The sequence below is a fragment of the Crassostrea angulata genome, chromosome 1 (genome assembly GCF_025612915.1).
Source record: "Crassostrea angulata isolate pt1a10 chromosome 1, ASM2561291v2, whole genome shotgun sequence".
In the NCBI taxonomy this organism is placed as follows: Eukaryota; Metazoa; Mollusca; class Bivalvia; order Ostreida; family Ostreidae; genus Magallana; species Magallana angulata.
This window is the reverse complement of record NC_069111.1, coordinates 57,131,241-57,151,227: the sequence shown is the minus strand read 5'-3', so window position 1 is coordinate 57,151,227 and position 19,987 is coordinate 57,131,241. Positions and strand designations below refer to the sequence as shown.

At 33.0% G+C, this 19,987-nt stretch overlaps 1 protein-coding gene across 2 annotated transcripts; it reads left to right on the top strand.

Annotated features, from left to right (window-relative positions):
• Positions 1-675: 675 nt before the first annotated feature.
• LOC128156771 (uncharacterized) lies at positions 676-19,322 on the top strand. 2 transcript variants are annotated; one of them, XM_052819061.1, is made up of 14 exons: positions 676-835; positions 2,789-2,908; positions 3,167-3,296; positions 4,269-4,366; positions 6,005-6,110; positions 10,863-10,989; positions 15,212-15,215; positions 15,623-15,718; positions 15,990-16,107; positions 16,593-16,681; positions 17,159-17,267; positions 18,778-18,947; positions 19,077-19,182; positions 19,269-19,322. In XM_052819061.1, the coding sequence occupies exons 1-13, from the start codon at positions 767-769 to the stop codon at positions 19,164-19,166; spliced, it is 1,326 nt and encodes a 441-aa protein (XP_052675021.1). In that variant the 5' UTR covers positions 676-766; the 3' UTR covers positions 19,167-19,182; positions 19,269-19,322. The 2 variants fall into 2 exon arrangements, 1 of the variants encoding a protein (XP_052675021.1); XR_008239765.1 differs by lacking the exons at positions 676-835; positions 2,789-2,908; positions 3,167-3,296; ... (8 more) ...; positions 19,077-19,182; positions 19,269-19,322 and adding exons at positions 6,585-6,754; positions 7,520-7,598; positions 7,869-7,957 and having other exon boundaries at positions 5,999-6,110.
• The last annotated feature ends 665 nt before the right edge of the window (positions 19,323-19,987 follow it).

Sequence of the window (19,987 nt, the reverse complement as noted above, 5' to 3'; positions counted from 1 at the left end):
AACGCCAGACAGTTTGATCGTAAAATACAATGTCAATATGTTTTAATAATTGCTTCAGATTTGTTGCTTCGTATACATCAAACCTAGCATTCAAAAAGCAAAATTTTGTGTGGCATTGTAAAATGTCTTAATTAAGGATGTCGAAAATCAAAATGAGCCAAATTGAACCCCAAGTTAACAAAAATCGGCCGTTTTTTTTTTTAGCTTTGGCCCTAAGACAATAACTACTAACACATTCAGGTCAAAATAATAGGTTTAAAAAAAAGTTTTACATATCTGTATGTACTAACATTCTTCTAATATTTTTTTTAAAACGGATATTATGTTAAAAAATATAATGTCTATTTCACGATGAGTCATCCTCAAAGTTTGTTCAATTCTAATACGTGTTCATTCTTCAAAAAAGCAGAATACCTAACTTATATAAGTTCCTAACAATAAAATACGTTAAAGCATTGATAATAATAAGATAATTTGTTTACTTCATTAAGCTACAACAGAAAACATTCCTCTGCTAATTGGCAACAAACCGAGTATCCTAAGCAATACAGTCAATGAAAACGTTTAGAAATCAAATTATAAATCTCTAAAATCATAGATTTGACATTTGTTAATTAAGTTGAGGCAAACAGTTGTGATACTCATCTTTACGGAAAAGGGAATTAAGTTGGATTGAGTTTTATCAGATTTTACTGTTCCGGGAGTTTGTGTATATAAGGAACATCAGCCAAAGAAAGACAGAAGCTTGTTCACTACAACGGTTACCATGAAGAAAGCCTTTACTCTGCTGCTCCTAGCAGTTTGCCTTTTGGGAGTTTGGTCTCAAGATGGAATCGTAAGTTTTGAAACACTTTGTGTCAACCCTTATCATAACACATTGTAGTTTAGATGCTTAACGTTGTTTCACTCTTTAAGGTATCCGATGTACAATTGAGCCAGAGAGCTCGGGATTTTCCGGGATGAGCTCGGTAGATTACTGAGCTTGAAATAAATTTTCAAAAAGTCGCACTATTTTTGATCTGACATAATAAACGATAAATAATAAACAATTGATGCATAAAGTCAAGCAATATTTTTTTTCCTTAATTTTAAAACGAGTTATTTTAACTTTTCCCCCTTACATTGATTGTGACGTTGTAGCAGCTTTACGTCATTTGCCGTTGTATGACGTTATTTTTTTCCCGCGGCGCTCTTGCAATAACGAGAAAAAAAAATCCTAATTTATAGAGTAAAAGTTGCAGTGCACAAGTCACGTATTTCGTCGAAAAATACTGAGTAGGTCGTTTTAATAATTGATTTCGTAGATATTGTGACTGTGCATAACTTGAATTGTTAATTGTCTGTTAATCGTATGCCCCTATTCAATCTGTTTAATTTTTTGTATACCTAATTTCATTAAAAACATACAGAGTGTTGCGGACCTAACATTTGTATAACGGCGTATTTGCTACTATCTATTTTAAATAAGTACTATGCATACGGATTTCGTGGTTAAAATGCTTGTACACGTTTATTGTAATTATTGTGTTAAAACATCTCCTTGTTATTTTCCGTACGTCAAGTTAACAAGAGTCAAATAATGAAATTTCTAATCATTGATTTATTTTTTATCGGGATTCAAAACGATTTTCATCTCTCGCATTTCATATCACATGTCTGTGCATGAACGGTACATTTTTTACTCCTTTTCAAAATCGCTGGATTTTATATCATCCAAATAATACTAAAAGATGCTGATTCCGACTGCTTTAAAGTCAATTCGTTTCATTTTGCTGTTTACATAAAAGAGGCGCGTCACCATCCAATGAAATCAAATACTCGAAATTTGATTGACAGGTTCAGCCAGATAGCCGATGTCCGATGCATGTTATGTGTGGTATAAAAATTTGTACACAATCTTATCGTGTAAAAATGCATGCTTATTACAACATCACAGCGTCATTTATGGTTGATTCATGTTTTGTTATAACTGTGTACAGTAAAGCATGTTGATGTACATTCCACAATTGTACCGATACGGAAACATCGTAGTCAGACTTTATCGACAGTCTCCATTTTAAAACTGACTTAATTTTTTTGTTAAAAAGGATAAAATTTTGAGTAAAAGATAATACAATATATATTGTTTTCTACGAGTTTGGAATGAATTGGTTTGGAATTAATTCTAATAAAACATTTCACACGGTTCTTGCACACTTTGTTCCTAACGCTTTACACACCTGATGTGACCCGCAATTCACGACTTCGTTGTATTAGTAACAATATTTTTTGTGCAAACATTTTGCTGAATGAAAAAAAACTGAACAGTTTAGATTTTTAATTCTAAAATTACAAGTTATAAATGGTAAAGGTATAGAAAACAGGAAAATTACCAGGTAACGGGAATATGCGTTGGATTATGAATGCGACGGCTGACGGGGGGGGGGGGGGGGGGGGGGGGGGTTAAAATCGCGTGAGTCGTCATGGTCATTGTAAAAAAAAAATTCGCAAAAAATAAAAAAAGATATTGATAAAGGTAATCGATTTATTTAAAAATTTTATTTTTATTAAAATATGTTGGCAATTTTTATTTGATAAATATTAATGATTACACATGTTTTCGTCAAAGAAAAGTAGTATTTTACCATGCGTGATTTGCAGAGCTAGAGTTACTTCCCCATAGTGATTTGGCGGGAAAAACATCTATTTTTAGAAACTACATATTCTTACCTATCAAACGAGTACATTGAATATATACCTTACCAGGCATCATTTTTTGGTCATTTGTACATCGGATACCTTAATATAGGGTCCTAAAACCAAGCCACGGAGCAAACGGCAGACTAACTCGGATGATGTTGAGTTTCTAAATGCACATAACGACAAGCGTAGAATCGTCAATCCATCTGCCGCCAACATGTTAGAAATGGTCAGTTGTTTGTTTATTTCACAATAGTTATGTTAGCGATGATAAAAGAAAGATTTGTCCTGTTTGTTTGTTTGTTGGAATCCGATGGAACTTCATATTAATGAATATTTCCCTGCAGTATATATCCTAGTAATTTTTGTTTAAAAGCTCTACTTTCATATATTCATGAAATAAAGCTTTCCAACAAAGCTTGCTTATAAATAAAATCCACATGTATTTCCTTTTTTATTATTTGTTGACTCATTATTATTATTGTAGAAATGGAGTCAAGAACTGGCAGACATTGCTCGCAATCATGCACAGAAATGCGTGTTTGCTCACAATGGACAGCGTTCTGCCCAGTCTACAACCTTTACCTATGTCGGTGAAAATATCTACATCGGACCAGGTAAAGTTTTATCAATACATTGCAGTTTTTTATTGTTATTCCTTTTTTTTCTTATCAAAATTGTGAAAAAATTAGAATCTAAATGACTATGCAGAAATGTGTTTGCGTGGGCCCTGAGGTCCACGCAGAAAATATATAAGCGAGGTTAAACCGGATGCTATGGGGAAATTCAGCCTGCGCATGAGCTAGCCTGGTTCCTGTGCGTAATGGGTAGCTCAGGAAACCATGCTAGCACACGTTTATCTGAATCGGGATCGGGATTCCGTGCCATATGTACACTTATATAAGTTCAAAGGCGCTGTTATTGTAAAGTTGTCGGTAAACAATACAGAAACAAGTATTCCTTTAAAAGAAATGATTGGCATGTGATATGAACTGTCAGTAATATGAAAGTTAATGTTATGCCGAAACTACAACATGCATCAAATAGCATAATTTGCAATGTATTGTTGTTTTCGGAATACACATGTAACTTAACTTTACCTTTATAGTAGGCGAGGCTAGAGTACTTCCCGATTAAATTTTTTAAGCATTTAAGTATGATTGAATAATTATGTCACTGTATAGAAGTTTAAATGTTAAGAAAAATGCATTAAAATATGAAATTTTTAATTTACACAAAGCTGTCCCTGCATAGTTAACAAAGTAGTGCAACTCGTAATGTGTGAGCAAATAGTAGAATTCACCGAATGCCAGATACTATACATGCAAACTTCATCAATAGATAGATCATGATTATTTAGGAAGTATGAAGCCTTTTAATTCTGAGATAAAAAGTCAGGGCTATACATACATGTATACGTAAACAACGTACAAATTCAGTGGTAAAAAGTAAGCGGCTAGAGTCAGAGGAACCTCTGATAATCTATTAGCTTTCACGTTTTCATTGGAAACACATGCAGATGGTCCACGTATTGTAGTCTTTTTTAAGGACAGCAACTTGTTTATAACATTCGACTTTACATAAATCAGCTTCAGCAGCCGCTGTTGTGAAAGAATGGGATGATGAAAAAGCTGTTTACGGATTTTCCGGAAACACATGTAGCGGTGTATGCGGCCATTATACACAGGTATGATTATCTTTTTTACTTTTCATCTAACTTCGACCAAACAATTAAAGCGTTCTTATTGACTTTACGTGAAGTTTTAAACACTCTTGATACTCTGGCTTATTTTATATGCTTAGAATACCAAATTAACAGCCAACCACCTATCGAGAACCTGTCCAAAAGTTCTATGGAATGAGATTGCTCTCTACAGCGTCAACTAGAAATCTATAGTTCAGAAAAATAACCTTAATGTTCTCAATATTGTTTTTATAAATTGTGAGGTATTCAAGATTCAACTTTTTGAAGAGTGCCTGTGGTGTATATCGTTCAGGTAGCATGGCATAATTCTGAATACCTTGGCTGCGCACGAGTTGAATGTGGAAACAACTATTTCTACAGCGTTTGTAATTATGGACCAGGGTAAGAAACTGAAGGAAAAACTTCATCATATAAGATTTTGACGATAATGATATAAATGTATGGAAGAAAATAGGGAAATCAAAACATCCACAAATGTTTGACCCCAAATGAAGCATTTTGTAACGCTACGGCAACTGTCCGCACGAGAAAACGTGCCAGTCATTCCGCCGTTATTTATTGATTATGCAAAGTGATTAATGATAATAATGATTTATTTGAAAGTATTTGCTTTCAATTCTAAAGATTAAATTAATTTTTCCAAAAAGATGAAATAATATGTTATGAATTTGGTTATATTTTAAAGATAATTAAAAACAATTCTATTACTAAAGCGGGAACTACAATGGTCAGCAGCCATACACAGCTGGTAATTCATGCTCACTGTGCCCCGACGATTATGGATGTAACAACCAACTATGCAGCAAATCATCAAGTATGTTTTTAAGCATTCAGACATTTCTTGGATTTTAAGCCATTTTTCATTTTCGTGATGATCATTTAACATCGCCCGGGTATTGTAGCTACAAGTAATCCCTGTAACCCGAACCCTTGTTTAAACGGAGGAACTTGCGCACAATCATCTACCGGAAGCGCGGTTTGTACATGTACTCAGGGATGGACAGGATCTGTATGTCAGACACAAGGTAAACTGAAACAAAGAAAGTACCATTTACTGAGTACCATTTACTGTTACTATAAATGTCACCTTAATCCATCCTTGTCAGAATTGGTTAAGTAAGAGTATGTAACGATTAGAAGAGTAGAATTGTGACATATAATGACGTAATTTGTTTATTGTTTTACCTTCTTATCTAGTTTCCAGTGGGAATACCCTGCACACCTGTGATTTTGAGTCCAGACTTTGTCTCAATAATGAAAACACCGACACTGCTAATTTCTTCAGACTTCAGGCGAGTGTTTTGTATTCTACTTTATGATTATACATGTAATATGCATTTGTCGATAAAACAGGTTTGAAGCCACACCGTTACACCGGCAAGGAATCGTTCTTAAAGAACATAAAGGAAATAAAGCTTTTTGTTTCAAAGAAATTTCTGTAGACTTGAAAAGAAATGTTAAATGATTACAAAATATGTATTTGAAATCACAAATTGGATACAAAAACATCAAGAACGTCCAAGTAGTTTTCTGTCGAGTAAAGCAAACTGGGAAATATCGTAAAAAATTGTTCATTGAATGCTTTGAGGGCGTTTGTTTATGTTGGAATTTGTTCTTCAGTCGTATTTCGGAATTGGTCCATCACAAGGGTCGTATTACGCTGTGTTCACCAGTTCCTCTACAACACAGCAGTATGCCTTTTTGGTCGCAGAGGCGTATCTCCCAGGTAAGTTGCAAAAGGTGTCATATCATATCATATCAAGAAAATCTACCAAATGTGTCGATCAGCGCTGTTAAGGATACTCCAGATGTTTTGTGTATAAACACGTTATGAATTATTAGTGACTGTCCATTTCAAAATTAAGAAATATTCGTAATCTTTATTTTCGTGAATCTTCGCAAAAGTTCTAAAAGACTCTACCCATTTCATTTATAGATATGGCCCAACATATAATACATTCATGGTCAAGTTGTTGAGTCTTAAAGTTTATTTTAGGAAGCATCCTCATGTGAAGATAATAAGTTTGAATTTTTGACGAGTTTTGTGAAAAAATCAGTGGTATAGCTCTAATGTGTGAGTAAATTAAAAGCTCACTCAAAAAAGAAATTACTATAAACAAAGTATTGGTATTCTTATAAGTTTGTTGTTTTTCTCTTTTATTCTAAAAATCAGTTTAAAAATCATTTATTTATCTTACAGAATTTTCTGTACGCGTGACCTTCGATTACACAACCTATGGAACAGGGAAGGTGTACTTTTCATATGGTCAAGGGGAAACAACCAGATATACAAGCCTGTTCAACTCTTCTGGAGATAACAAAGTATGGAAGACAGCAAGTGCTACCATACCAGCTGGCAAGAAGAGTTTCGTGAGTTGAATACATAATCAAAGTACTGAAGAACTGGCGGGAGTTGATTTTGTCGATGTTTATTTATTTTAAAATCAATGATATGTTATTTTGCATGACAAGTACATGTATACGTAGTTTCTAATTTGAATTACGCATATTTTTATAATATGAATTTTTGAACTTTTTCGACTAGAATGTCGAGAAACCTCCATACAAATCATGTTAAATAATATTTAAAGATAAAATTAATTCAATCAAACTATGTATCAGTGGTAGAAATATTTCTCGAAAATTGTATGGATCCAAGCAATATTGAACTCTAGTCTCGTTCAACCAAACGCTCGGCTGACACCGTAAATCTCCGACAAGGGTTTACGGAGACAGCCGAGCGTCGAGTTGAACGACACTATATTGAACTCTGGCGTAGGAATACATACGACTACAAAAAATATTTAAATTGTTCGTACCATTTAATATCTGACTATTTTTAAGGTATTTGTAAATAAGTTTCCTTGAAAAACAATGCTTAACATACATTACATCGAATTCATCAATTATTTTCAAGAACTAAGTCTTGTCAGGAGCAATGATTTGTGCTGAGGTCCAAACACTGTTTCACTTTCGGTTTGTCCGAGTGACTGCATAGGAGAGTTGATTAAAAATCAACTCCCAAAAATATTATTTCAGTGCGAACTAATCGTTCTTCTTCTTCCTCATTGAGTTTAGAGTACCATTATCGTCATATCCTGACTTAAACGGCATTACTTTGATTTAACATTACAGTATTATTTCACTGGGTATGCTGGTGGTAATGGCTTTGGAGTGGTTGCCATTGACAACGTACGAGTCACACAACTTTAGGGTAAAACTAATCTATTCGAGATTTGTTTTTAGTTTTTTTTTTAAATATCATGCTCACAACGATCAACAGTGCTTAAATCTGTTAAATGAAATAGTACATGTATAGCAAAACATACATAATTGATCTGATTACTACTTGTATTAAAGTTGATAAAAGACTGGGCATGATTATTGTTTTTCATAAATAAAATGCACAATCAATAACTTATAAGCTATAGCTATAGTTTATGATAAGTTTTCTCTCGTTGTTAGTAGATTTGTTTTATTTTAGAACTTCCCTTTTGACGATGCCAAGGTGAAATGGAATTTAAGTGACGTTTGATTTGTTACATAACTGTTTAGAATAAAAGTTTATGCAATATTTGTTATTTTTTGTGCTCTTATGAATATTATGAATACTTCATTGATAATTTTCAATAATCATGGATGGTAACAAATGGTCCATGGGTATCTTGTTCAAACTGACATGTTAAACGTAGTATGTAAACAAGAACTTTATATCATCATTGGTCATAGGTATAAATCCAATTATCTTAGATTGGTATACTTTGTAATTAATTCTTATCATTTCCAAACAGAAGACCTTATAGTGATTGTAATGTTTCTTGTTATCCCCCTTTTTTGTCCACAAGATTTCTCAGAGATAACTAGAAATATTATCTTGAAATTTTCAGAGATAATAGAGAATAATGATATCTCTAGGCGTTTTTTTTTCTTCATCTTTTTCCAAAACTTATTACCTGTCGTCGTTTCCTGTTCCGCGACGAAAAGCGATCTCACAAACGATTAAAACTTTGTGGGATGATAGACTTATAGCTGTAGATGCGTTCAAGTTATTTAGTTTCGTTCGTCATTACTTCCGGTCGTCAATGGAAGAATTCAATTTCTTTTATTTACGTATGTAATTTAATTTACATAAAATGAATATATACGTATAAATCCCCACAAATTTCATCTTTGCGATGTTAAATAAAAAAAACCTACTATCGGTAATATATATCTCAATTATCTCAGGTAGCTTTTTTAAAAACAAAGTTTGTACCCGCGAGATCTTAACAACTGCAAGTGACCAAGACACGAAACTTACTTGGATGATAGACATTTTATAAGCATTCAAACTTTGTGGGATGATAAACCACTATGTGTAGATGTATTTGAACTATTCTATTTCGTTCGTCGTAACTTCCGGTCTTCAACGGAAACACTTCAAAAATTATTTTTTTTACGCATTATATATATATATATATATATATATATATATATATATATATATATATATATATATATATATATATATATATATGAAATATAAGGATACATCTTTGCATATGTCATCTATATGATGTTAAATAAAGGAAAAAATTCTGTTTCTGGTGGGATATCTAAATTGTTTCAAGCATCTTTTAAAAAAATTATGTCCGCAAAATCTTAGAAACAGTATGTGATCAAGACACGAAATTTACATGGACATTAGACAGAAGATATGTTTAACGTGTTTTATTTTTTCGACCGTCACTTCCGGTTCTCACTGGAAGAGTTTAAACAAATCAACTGTTTAAAAGTTTAACTGTTTTTCTTTGACAACTTTAGTCAAATTGATATGTAAAAATGTACTGTTTTCTAATGTAAAAAAACTTCTTTTTTTTCACTGAACACTTCCGTTTATCCGTTTATCACCCGATATAAAAAAAACCCTTTGACTCCACGAGATCTAAAAAACGGTAACGACTTAACAACCAAAACTATGTGAAATATTTATACCTATGTATGTAGTTATGTTAGAACTATTTGTTCGGCGTAACTTCTGGTTGTCACAAAAAGTACTTCAAAAATTAGTTTTTTACATGTCGAATTTATCTAAATAGAATGACTATATAGGTATTAAACTTAACATATGTCATCTTTGGGATGTAAAATAAACAAAAACTTCCGGTTAGACATCATTAGTATCCTAAGTAGATGTTTTTAACTCCCGTCAGATCTTATAAACTGTAATTGATAAAGACACGAAACTTACATATATAGACTTTTGATAGAAAATGAGTTTAACGTTGTTCATTTTGTTGGCAGTCACTTCCGGTCCTCACTAGAAGGGTTCAAAGAATTCACGTTATATGTGAGTTTAACATTTAGATATCTAGATATATAAGGAACAATTGTCAGATTATAACCTGGTTTTATAGTTTTTCAAAAGAAGAGATAAAGTACAAGTTTTCTTTCGAATCATTCAGTCCTATCACTAGCAGTACAATACACAGTAGGCGTAAAACTAATGATTAAAGATAGACAGTGAAATCTATAATTCTTAAGATAAATAATTCAATAACAAAACAGTAGGTGGACATATCAAGATTTAATCAATCGATTAGTTGTTCGTTTTGTTTGATTGCCCTCCTTAAATGTCACGATAGAAATCTTAAGCAATGAAATGTTGAAAATAAAGTGTCTTCATATCTTACTCTTTCACTTTGATTTCTTTCTTCCACGATTTTGTAATGAATTATTAATGTAAAACAAAACACACATGTATAACCTTTCTCATACAAGTATGTTTTACTTATATATCGTTGATTTAGGTACTATTGCAATAAACATAATTGTTTTCTATCCAAAGACCTCCTTCCCCTCAAAACCCCAAAACAAAGCAAAACAAAACAAAGGGCATACGAAAAAAAAACGTACTTGAAAAGTTGACACTATATTGATTATTGGACACATAATCTCTATTTGTTTAACAGATATTGCATAATGACCAAAGGTTACAGAGAACATCAATAATAGATCACAGATAGCGACAGATATTGCATGTATCACCACAATCACAACACATATATAACACATATATATGTATAAAAAGACGATAGCTTGCTACACAACGAAAACCATTTCTCCACGAGACGTTCACCATGTTGTCTAGATTCACATTACTGATGTGTGTTGTTGGCGTTCTCAGCGCTGAACTCCATAAGGTAAGAAGGCTTAGGTTTGTTAAACATTGGCAGATAGTATATGTTAAATTGATGAGATTATAAAAAAATCGTTAAGTATCGCATTTATGATGTATTGCTATATACATATATCAGTAAATTTTGAAAAAAGAAAACGTTAGGATTTCAAGCATCACAAGTCAAAAACCGTGGTTTTCAATGATGATAAACAAAACAGAAACTTAAAAAAGAAATTCAAAAGATATTTATCTGAACTAACCATAAAAGAGTAAGATTGTTTGAACCCGTTCTTATTCGATTCTTCTGGTGATTTGAAGGGACACTCACAGAAATCCCTGGAAAGAAGAGGGGACTTCTTCGACTCAAAGATAAGGATGGCCAGACTGTCTCGAGCAACTCCAAGGGTGAGACAGTCAATTTCTTTGTTCTATTTGATCTATATATGTATAATTGTAAGAACATAACGTATGTCTAATATTTAACAATGTTCCACTTGTAGACAATCAGTGTCTTCATTTCGTGCGATCCAAGCCCTTGCCAGAATGGAGGGACGTGTTACGTGTACCATAAAAGCTGCAGGTGTCCCAGTGGCTGGACCGGGCGCTATTGTGAAACTAGACAGATATAAGAGAACGTACTAATCACAGCTTTATAATAAAAACGTTTTCAATGTTACATTTACTGTCAAAAACGCTTTGCGACTTCTGCACACTTATACTGATGGTGGACTCTATCGCTTATTTTTCGTTTCAATAATCATTTACTCTACCTCCTGAAAAACCAAAATAAAACAAAATCTTTGCTTTTTTCGGTTTTGTTGTGTGAACAGAAACCATAATGCAGTGTATTGTATATATTGAATTAATATAAACATTTGTTTTTTCAATTTATTTTCCAGATCAGACGAGTAAATATACTGCCAAAAGGCAATCTAAATAGACGTCACAGGGGATGAAAATAACCAAAATAGAGTTTGGATGATGATTTCCTAAGAAATTGTATCTTTTCACAAGTAGTCCATTAATGTTAATAAATATTTCAAACATGATTGAATTTGTGTTCTTTGATGTAGAACCGATAAAAAATTCAAATCAAAAGTTGTCTTCTATTAATTAGACCAGGCAGATTGAATTAGTTGCTCTTGGGTCATTATGAGACTGATTCTAACCTATTTACAGTCTCTATCAAGAACTGGAATGTTTAAACGTGTGCAAATTGTTTTGATCACATGCCTTTAACAGTCAAGTAAGAAAGTTGTTAGTAAGTTTGTTGTCAGACTGTTGGACATATTTGCATCGACATTTCATTTTGGAAAACTGTAAAGGCTCTGTTCAAGCTGAGAAAAAAACATTAGTTACGACAAGCTTAAACCAACCTTCTCTCTTCCACTGAATATTGAATTAAAACGCTAATGTCTACTGATGTATTGAAACAAGTGCTACAACTTGAACTCACAATATGCCAAGTCTAGAACTTCGTTTTAAATAATCAAACAACCTGTCAAGTCGGCTAATATAAAAGATCTTGTTTTTGTTCCTTTCAATAAAGTTAAAACCAAGTTTAAACTCACATAGTACCGAATATAAAGCTGTATGTTAAATCTTAACCTTTTCAAGTCGGTTGACATAAAATATAGCTTTTAGAGATTCAATCAGTACGCTTTTTATTTTTTCACAATTTTGAATTACTGAAAAAAAATTGCAAATTTACACCATTCATATATATTTACATCTATCAGGTATTATTCCCTCTATATCTTACGGAAACTTATACTTAATTCATAGCTCTATAGAAACAGCCAGACTGAAATCTACACGCCCTGTTAATCGATTGGTCGAAATCTACAGCGGCTAGCTGAAACTGAAAAGAAACTGACAGGACTAAAAATTGACACGCCCTCTTTATCGATCTGTCGAAACCTACAGCGACCTCAGAAAAATCACGGACTGCACGAAGTTATCGTGATGATGTCAGACTCAAAGTCTCACAGGAGACGATTTGGCTGTTCTTTTAGCTAACGTACTTATGTACATTAACAGTAATTTAGTGAAGTTTTCATTATCAATTTATTAATTATTATCAATTAAAAAAAGAAAGATATTAATATAAACAATAAAATGCTTTCTTTGATGATTCATGTGGGTTATGAAGGTAGCGATCATTGCAGAAAAATTTTTTTCTGCAATGTCGCTACCTTCATATCCCGAATGAATCACCAAAGAAAGCATTTTATTGATTAAGTAAAGACATCCATCTGAACGCACACATTGTATTTTATGAAAATGTAGGAGGATAGTGTCACACATTTGTGAAGTAAAAAAGTTAAATTTAGAATTTTTCTAATGAAATATGGTATGTATCATCAGGTATGAATATGTTTATTGCTAAATCATCAAAAGTGTCATTGTGAATAATTGTAATGCCTACAGGGACAGAGGACATTTTATTTCATTTTCATATATTTACATCTACCGAGTACTATTCCTTCTACTTCTTACGGAAACTTACAGTTAATTCATAGCTGTTTTGAAACAGCCAGACTGAAATCTACACGCCCCTTTTATCGATTGGTCGAATCCTACCGCTACCTGAAAAAGAAAAACATTGACTGCACGAAATAATCATGATGATGTCAATCTCAAATTCCATAGGAGAGATTTGGTTGTTTCTTTTAGCTTTTAGCTAACGCAATGTTGTACATTTACAGTAATTTAGTGAATATTATTTACTTTTTACAATCAATTTATAAATCTGTTATAAAGGTGTAAATATAAACGATAAAATGTTTTTTTTTTTATGATTCATGCGGGTTATGATGGTAGCGGGTTATGTATTTTTCTGCAATGTCGCCACCTTTATATCCCGCATGAATCACAAAAAAGCGTTTACTGCATGTTTAAGAAATGGTTTCTCTGACCAAGTTACATATGTAATTGTCTTGAATATGTCGTCTTATTGCCCAACTCTGGATCAAACTCTATGCTTGCTTCATTAAAAAGAACAATTTGCATATTAGTTAAAAGTAGATTAAAAAATTGAAACACACATCATACTAGCCCTGCTTTTAATACTCTATCAATACTCTTTTCCAATACATGCTTTGATTTGCCATAGGGAACCTTTGCGTATTAGTTTTGATTACATGACATAAAGCGTTTAGCGAATGCGCTAACCGCTTGAAAAGTACGGACACGTGTCTTTCAGTCTAGTCAAAAAGGGGCATGGTCATGATTTTGGCAGTCAAATTTTATTTTTCCATTTTTATTGTTTACAATGCTTAGTAATGCATCTCTAATGATCAATCAAAATTTGAGTGTCAGTCGTACAGTTGTAAGCAAGATACAGCGCTTACAATTCTTCGTATATGATTAAAGTATTTTTGCACGAAAAAGCCGGATTTATTTTGAATCTTGACAGAAAGCTCTTTTCTATATGAATAATAAATGGTAATACCGGTATGTACATGTACAGGATGTTCAAAATAACTTTACAAATATATGCTAAAAAATATTTTATTCAGAATCAATTAAATCAAATGGAAACATCTTTTTCTTTCAATTCAAAGATGATTCTGAGCGGTTGATCGGCTGGAAACGATGCATTCTTATAAGAACCCTACTAGATAAGTGTTGACGCTCAGGTAGGTCTATAAAAGGCCCAAAACTTGATGAACTTTTGTATCAGCTCGTGAAAATCATTATGGAAAAACAAATCATTAGATGAGATGTAGAGATTCGCCTTGTTTCACTGGATGATATCAAGTCCACTTATCATTATAACAGTACATTTTTATCGAAACCATCGTTTTCAGACTGTATAAAAGAAATACTTTTTTGTGAACAAACGTAACTAAAAACAATGCTCGCACAAGTGACCATCAGCCTTCTGATTTGTTTCCTGGGATGTTGGGCCCTCAGACCAGTAAGTTTAACTGTAATCTTACATCTAGGAACTACGACGGTATTTACATGTACATGTACTTTGGTTTTTGTTGAGCCCTAGAACTAAGATGTATGAAATCAATTAAGAGCATATTGAGTACATCTATCAGTTTATTAATGTTCTGACAAATACGTTTTTACTAACCATTACAATTGGACAGTCTCTATAAATTCGGAAAAAAGTGATAGATCCAGGCCGCATATCTTTCTTTTATTTATTAAACATACAATGAACAATGCTTATATGGAATATAAAGTAACAAAAACTTGATACGTTTCAAATAAATTTCTTTAAAATAAGTTTTGATCATTATATGTGTTAACAATTAATTACAGGAGATACTTTTACAGTAAAACTTGTTTAGTACGAACACAGATATAGTGAGTTCTCGGATATAACGAAGTTTTTTGAGTCATCGGTAAAGTTCTTAACAAATATTTGCAAAATTCTATAGTTTGAACGAATTCGGATATAACAAATTTATCGATATATCAAACTGATTTTGAGTCCCGTAGAGGTGAATTATAACGAAATTTAACACTTTTATAACGAATTTCTCTAAAGTTTAAAAGGTTTGCACTACCATTTAACATAATAGGTTGAATGGATTTATTTTCATATAATTTTTTCAATTCACAATCCGATTATTTAAGGTATCAAAAGAATGTTTTTTCATTTTAAGCCTCAATTAGCAAATATTATAGTCTGGTGAAAGAAAACATAGTATAGTATAAAGTGAATTCGTTGTAGTTATTATTAAGAATTCCTTATCTGGTGATAACGAATTACGGATATATAGAAGTAAATCCATTAGTCTCTAGGACTTCGCTATAACCGAGTTGTACTGCGTTTTCTTAAAAACCTTAACATCACATATATTTACAGAGCTGGTGAGGGATTAATATATATAATCTATATGATATAGAGTTTAATAGATAATCAATATACATGTGAATATGGCTTACATTTAATAAAAAAATCAAATTACTTCCAAAATTGCATATATTTAGTTAGTCATACATTTTGAATTTGCTATGTAAAGTTTTTGACATAGGTGAAAATAAGACTACATATCTACGACTACGTGTTGATTTCGTTTAAGTCTGTGTATGATTCATAGCATCTGTTTTGATAGGGACCTTCTAGAAGCATTTTGAAGCGACAAGTCTTGGCTCCTAGTTCTTTAGACACTCACATAAGAACTGCACGGCTATCAAGAAGACTCAATAGGGTAATTATTTTTCTGTATCAATATATCATTATATTTTACAACTTAACAATCATCTTCATCGCTTACCTACATAATTTGAATCTAAATAAGCAACACCTATTACATCAGATATAGCAGGCTTGTTTATCGCTTATGTAAAGTCTTAAACATTGCATTTAAAAAAGTGAACACCAATACCATAACTTCAGACAGAGAGTAGTTTCTGATTATGAGACGGTCCCCTGTAAGAACACAGATTTTAACTTTCAATCACATTGTCTTCTATATCCAGACAGTGATAGTGGTAATTGATTGTGAGACGGTCCCCTGTAAGAACAACGCCACCTGTCACCATGAGTCTCACTGTGAGTGTGCCCCGGGATGGACCGGTCACGTGTGTGATAAAGAAGGTACTTTATTATACAAGCAAAACAATCGTATAATGGTTTGAAAGTATTTCATGAGAAAGTACAAAATTAGTAGTTCCTTATTTATAGCCTACAATGTGAACTGACAACCATTACACATTTCTATAACATAAAAAAACGTTTAGGAAGTGAAAGGTTTCAAAATACTTCACACTTTTAAAAAATGCCAGAATATTTATGAATGCCCCAAATACATGCTATGAACAAATGATTATATTTTTATTTCTAATCATTAAGTTTAAAATATTTCTCTTTTAAAAGAATAAAAGGCAAAATTTCACTAACACTGTATATCATAATTGTACATTCAATTCATCAATCAATAAATCCATCAATCAATCAATCAATTTATCCATCAATGAATCACTCGATAAATCAATCGTGAATCAATCGTTCCCTGCATTGTATATGTTTTTCAATGAATTAATTAGCACGTTGCTGTAATGATAGTTTTTCTATGTAATCAGTGACACATCACGTCCAGAAGTATGGCTTTGAGACAGAGCTGGGGCTGACCAGTGACCCAGGCAATGAGGTCGACTTCCAACTCGCCACGGTATGTCACGCTGTGTTTTCTGGAAGTGGATCGTTTTACAAAGACATACATATTATTAGAAAGAAGACTTTTTAATCTACCCCTAGAAAAACCGTTTGATCTGTTTGATAAAGTTGTAGTACCAGAATTGCTCTATGGTTGTGAAATTTGGTGTTACAAAAATATAGAGATTATTGAAAAAAATCCATTTGATTTTTAAAGATAAGGTTTATGTTTGAAAAGTAGTACGCAATCGTGTATGGTCTATGGTGAATCAGTTTGTTAACGCAAATAACACAATTTTGTACCTCATGTACATGTACCATTGTATTTTAAAGGCTTAGGAGAATGAACTAAGAAGTGCTTTTTATTACTCCCTCCCTTAAAAAAGGAAATGTAAAAATTTACAAATGTAAATATATCAGAATGGTGTTCTTTGAACATATATTTTCACTTCTGTAAACTACTTAAGAAGTGTTTTCTTCACTTTTTGATAAGTATTCGGAATACATCGGAAGGGGAACAGAGGGTAATAGTTACGCCTTGGTACAGAGTGACACTACATGCCACTATCACACACAGCTGTACTCTGATCCTATATACACAGGTAACTCATTTTAAACTTCGTGTCACATTAGAACATTTAAGACGCACCACGACTGTGATCGGTGGGAACCCACGGTTGACCTCTCTTCATCACCCGTTCCCCCGTTTATGCTTCGACGCTCGTTTTAATGAGCAAACTATCAACAAATATCATCCAATCAAATTAGTCGTTACAGAAATGGAACCCTACTGTTTTTGTGGTCAGCTTTGGCCGATCACAGCTGTATTAATATGAGAGATTAACTATTTGCGCACGCATGGCGCCCTGCACTACTTTTTGGGAGTTGATTTTAATTAACTCTCCTTTGCACTTACTCGGGCAAAACGAAAGTGAAACAGTGTTTGGACCTAAGCACAAATCAATACCGCTGACAACACTTAGTTCTTGAAAATAATCGATAAATTCGATGCTATGTATTCTGAAGCATTGTTTTTCAAGAAAACTTATTTATCAATACCATGAAAACAGTAAGATTTTAAATTGTACAAACAGTTTAGATATTTTTTAAAGTCGTATGTATTCCTACGCTAGAGTTCAATCTAGTCTCGTTCAACCAGACGCTTGGCTTTCTCCGTTAATATCCGACAAAACAGAGTCTCTCTTGATTGTGGAAGATAAACGGAGACAGTCGAGCGTTTGGTTGTACAAGACAAGAGTTCAATCTTGCCTGGATCCATACAATTTCTCAGAAATATTTCGATTTCTGATACTACTTGCCATGCAAAATCACATATCGTTGATTTTGAATAAATGATAATCGATAAAATCCACTCCCGTCAGTACTTCAGTACTTTAATTTTTAATAGCGAGCGTAGCGAGAGGCGAACGAAGCCCGCCTCGCGAAGCAAGGCTTAATGGTAACACGTATATAAGAAAATCAATGAAAAATGAAAGATGAATCTATGGTACTAAGGGCTGAAAATTTTACTTCCAGCTCCTGGGCGCCGCCATATTGGCCGCAATTTTGTTTGAAAAAGTTAACTTATTTATTAAATGGGTCTTTTCTATGTTAATTGTCCATTAACTCTATTAAAACTTTCGAAGTTTTTAATGGAAAGTAATTTGATAAACAAATTTGACTAAACAAGCCAGATGAATTTTAACAGAGCTTTAATCAGGAGATATGTCTAGTTTAACGTATGTCTTATTAAATTATTAGATGGAAAATAAAGATATCACCGAGGAACCGATCTTTAAGACACTGAGTGAAGTAAAAATAGAAAATTTATCAACTCATGAAATGAATAAGCATTGAAACAAGAAATAAAAATTCTCGGAATCACGTTCACTGATTTAGTGACTTTATTATATGCAAATTGATTGCGAGTATATGGAATATGCCAATATAAAGATTGTTATTCGTAAAAGGAGGGCCGATCTGAAAATTTAAAATATTAATTAATATTATGTTTACCACCTTCGTTAACCCTGATTTTCTGGAATTCATTTAATATTCCGGATGATTCGTTGACGGCTTAATTCAAAATGCATTTCAAATCTGTTATTGCAGAAAGCAGCTTGCTGATTGAGTTTGACTACACGACGTACGGTAACGGGGTTCTGGACTTCCATGTGCTTGATACGGATGGTTACGGGACTTACCATCTCCTTTTTGACACAGGGAACAACGGAATCTGGAAATCCTTCAGCTACAGCATAGCAGGGGGGTACAACATACAGGTAATAACTAACAGAGAGAGAGAGAGAGAGAGGAGAGAGAGAGAGAGAGAGAGAGAGGGAGGGAGAGAGAGAGAGAGGGAGAGAGAGAGAGAGAATAGTTTATATGTGGCTGGTTTCTATTTCCCTCAGTACTATTTCTCGGCGGTTACTGGTGGAGATCCGTGGGATTTTTACGGAGCTGTGGCCATTGATAACCTACGCATCACCGTCCAAAAGTGAAAGTAGGATAACACAAGTACAACATTTTTTTGCTTTTTAATTTACCCCTTAGATTACAATGATTACAGTGTTGATGGCATGCTGAATTTTAATTATTTGCAGGTTTATGAAGACCCAAGTCTGCACTATGTTCTAAATGTTTCATGTTGATCTATCTAAATAAAATGGAACATTTCGTATACAAAACATTCTTGGTTTGTTGTTCTGCATGTCGGTACTGTATAAACATATTCTGTATTGGGCGGTCTTCTAGGACTCAGTCACACATAACATTAGTATTGTCAAAATCTTCTTGTTCACAAATAGTGATTAAGTAGTAAATGAAATATTTTTCTTCATTCTGTTTACAAAAATATTTAGTTATTTCAGATTAATGCTTTTCGAAGAGGATGGGCAGACAAAAGGTGTAGAGCTAACTTGTTCCTTTACTTACGTGAACAACAGCGATTTATTTGATATAATCAAACGCTTGTGGCCCTCTTCCCCATTGCAATCTGTTTGGTATCAAACGTTTCTTTGTTTAGCAACAAGCGATGTTTTTGTAAAAAAAAAAAAGGTTACATCTTTGATAATATAACTCCGTTGCAAAATCCCGCCGAATCGGAAATATTCCATTAATATTTTGTCGGTATGGTTGTTCTTGACAAGTTGTGTTAGCCTTTTTTACACATCAATGCATGAACATTTTATGCAATTCTTTGTTCAGTGCAAAACAGATTTATCATTAACCATTGGATATCTGTATTAAACAACTATGTTTTGTTCCTGAGGCTTGGGTTGAAGTTCAGTCGTACTGAATTATCATAATGATTCAAATTTTT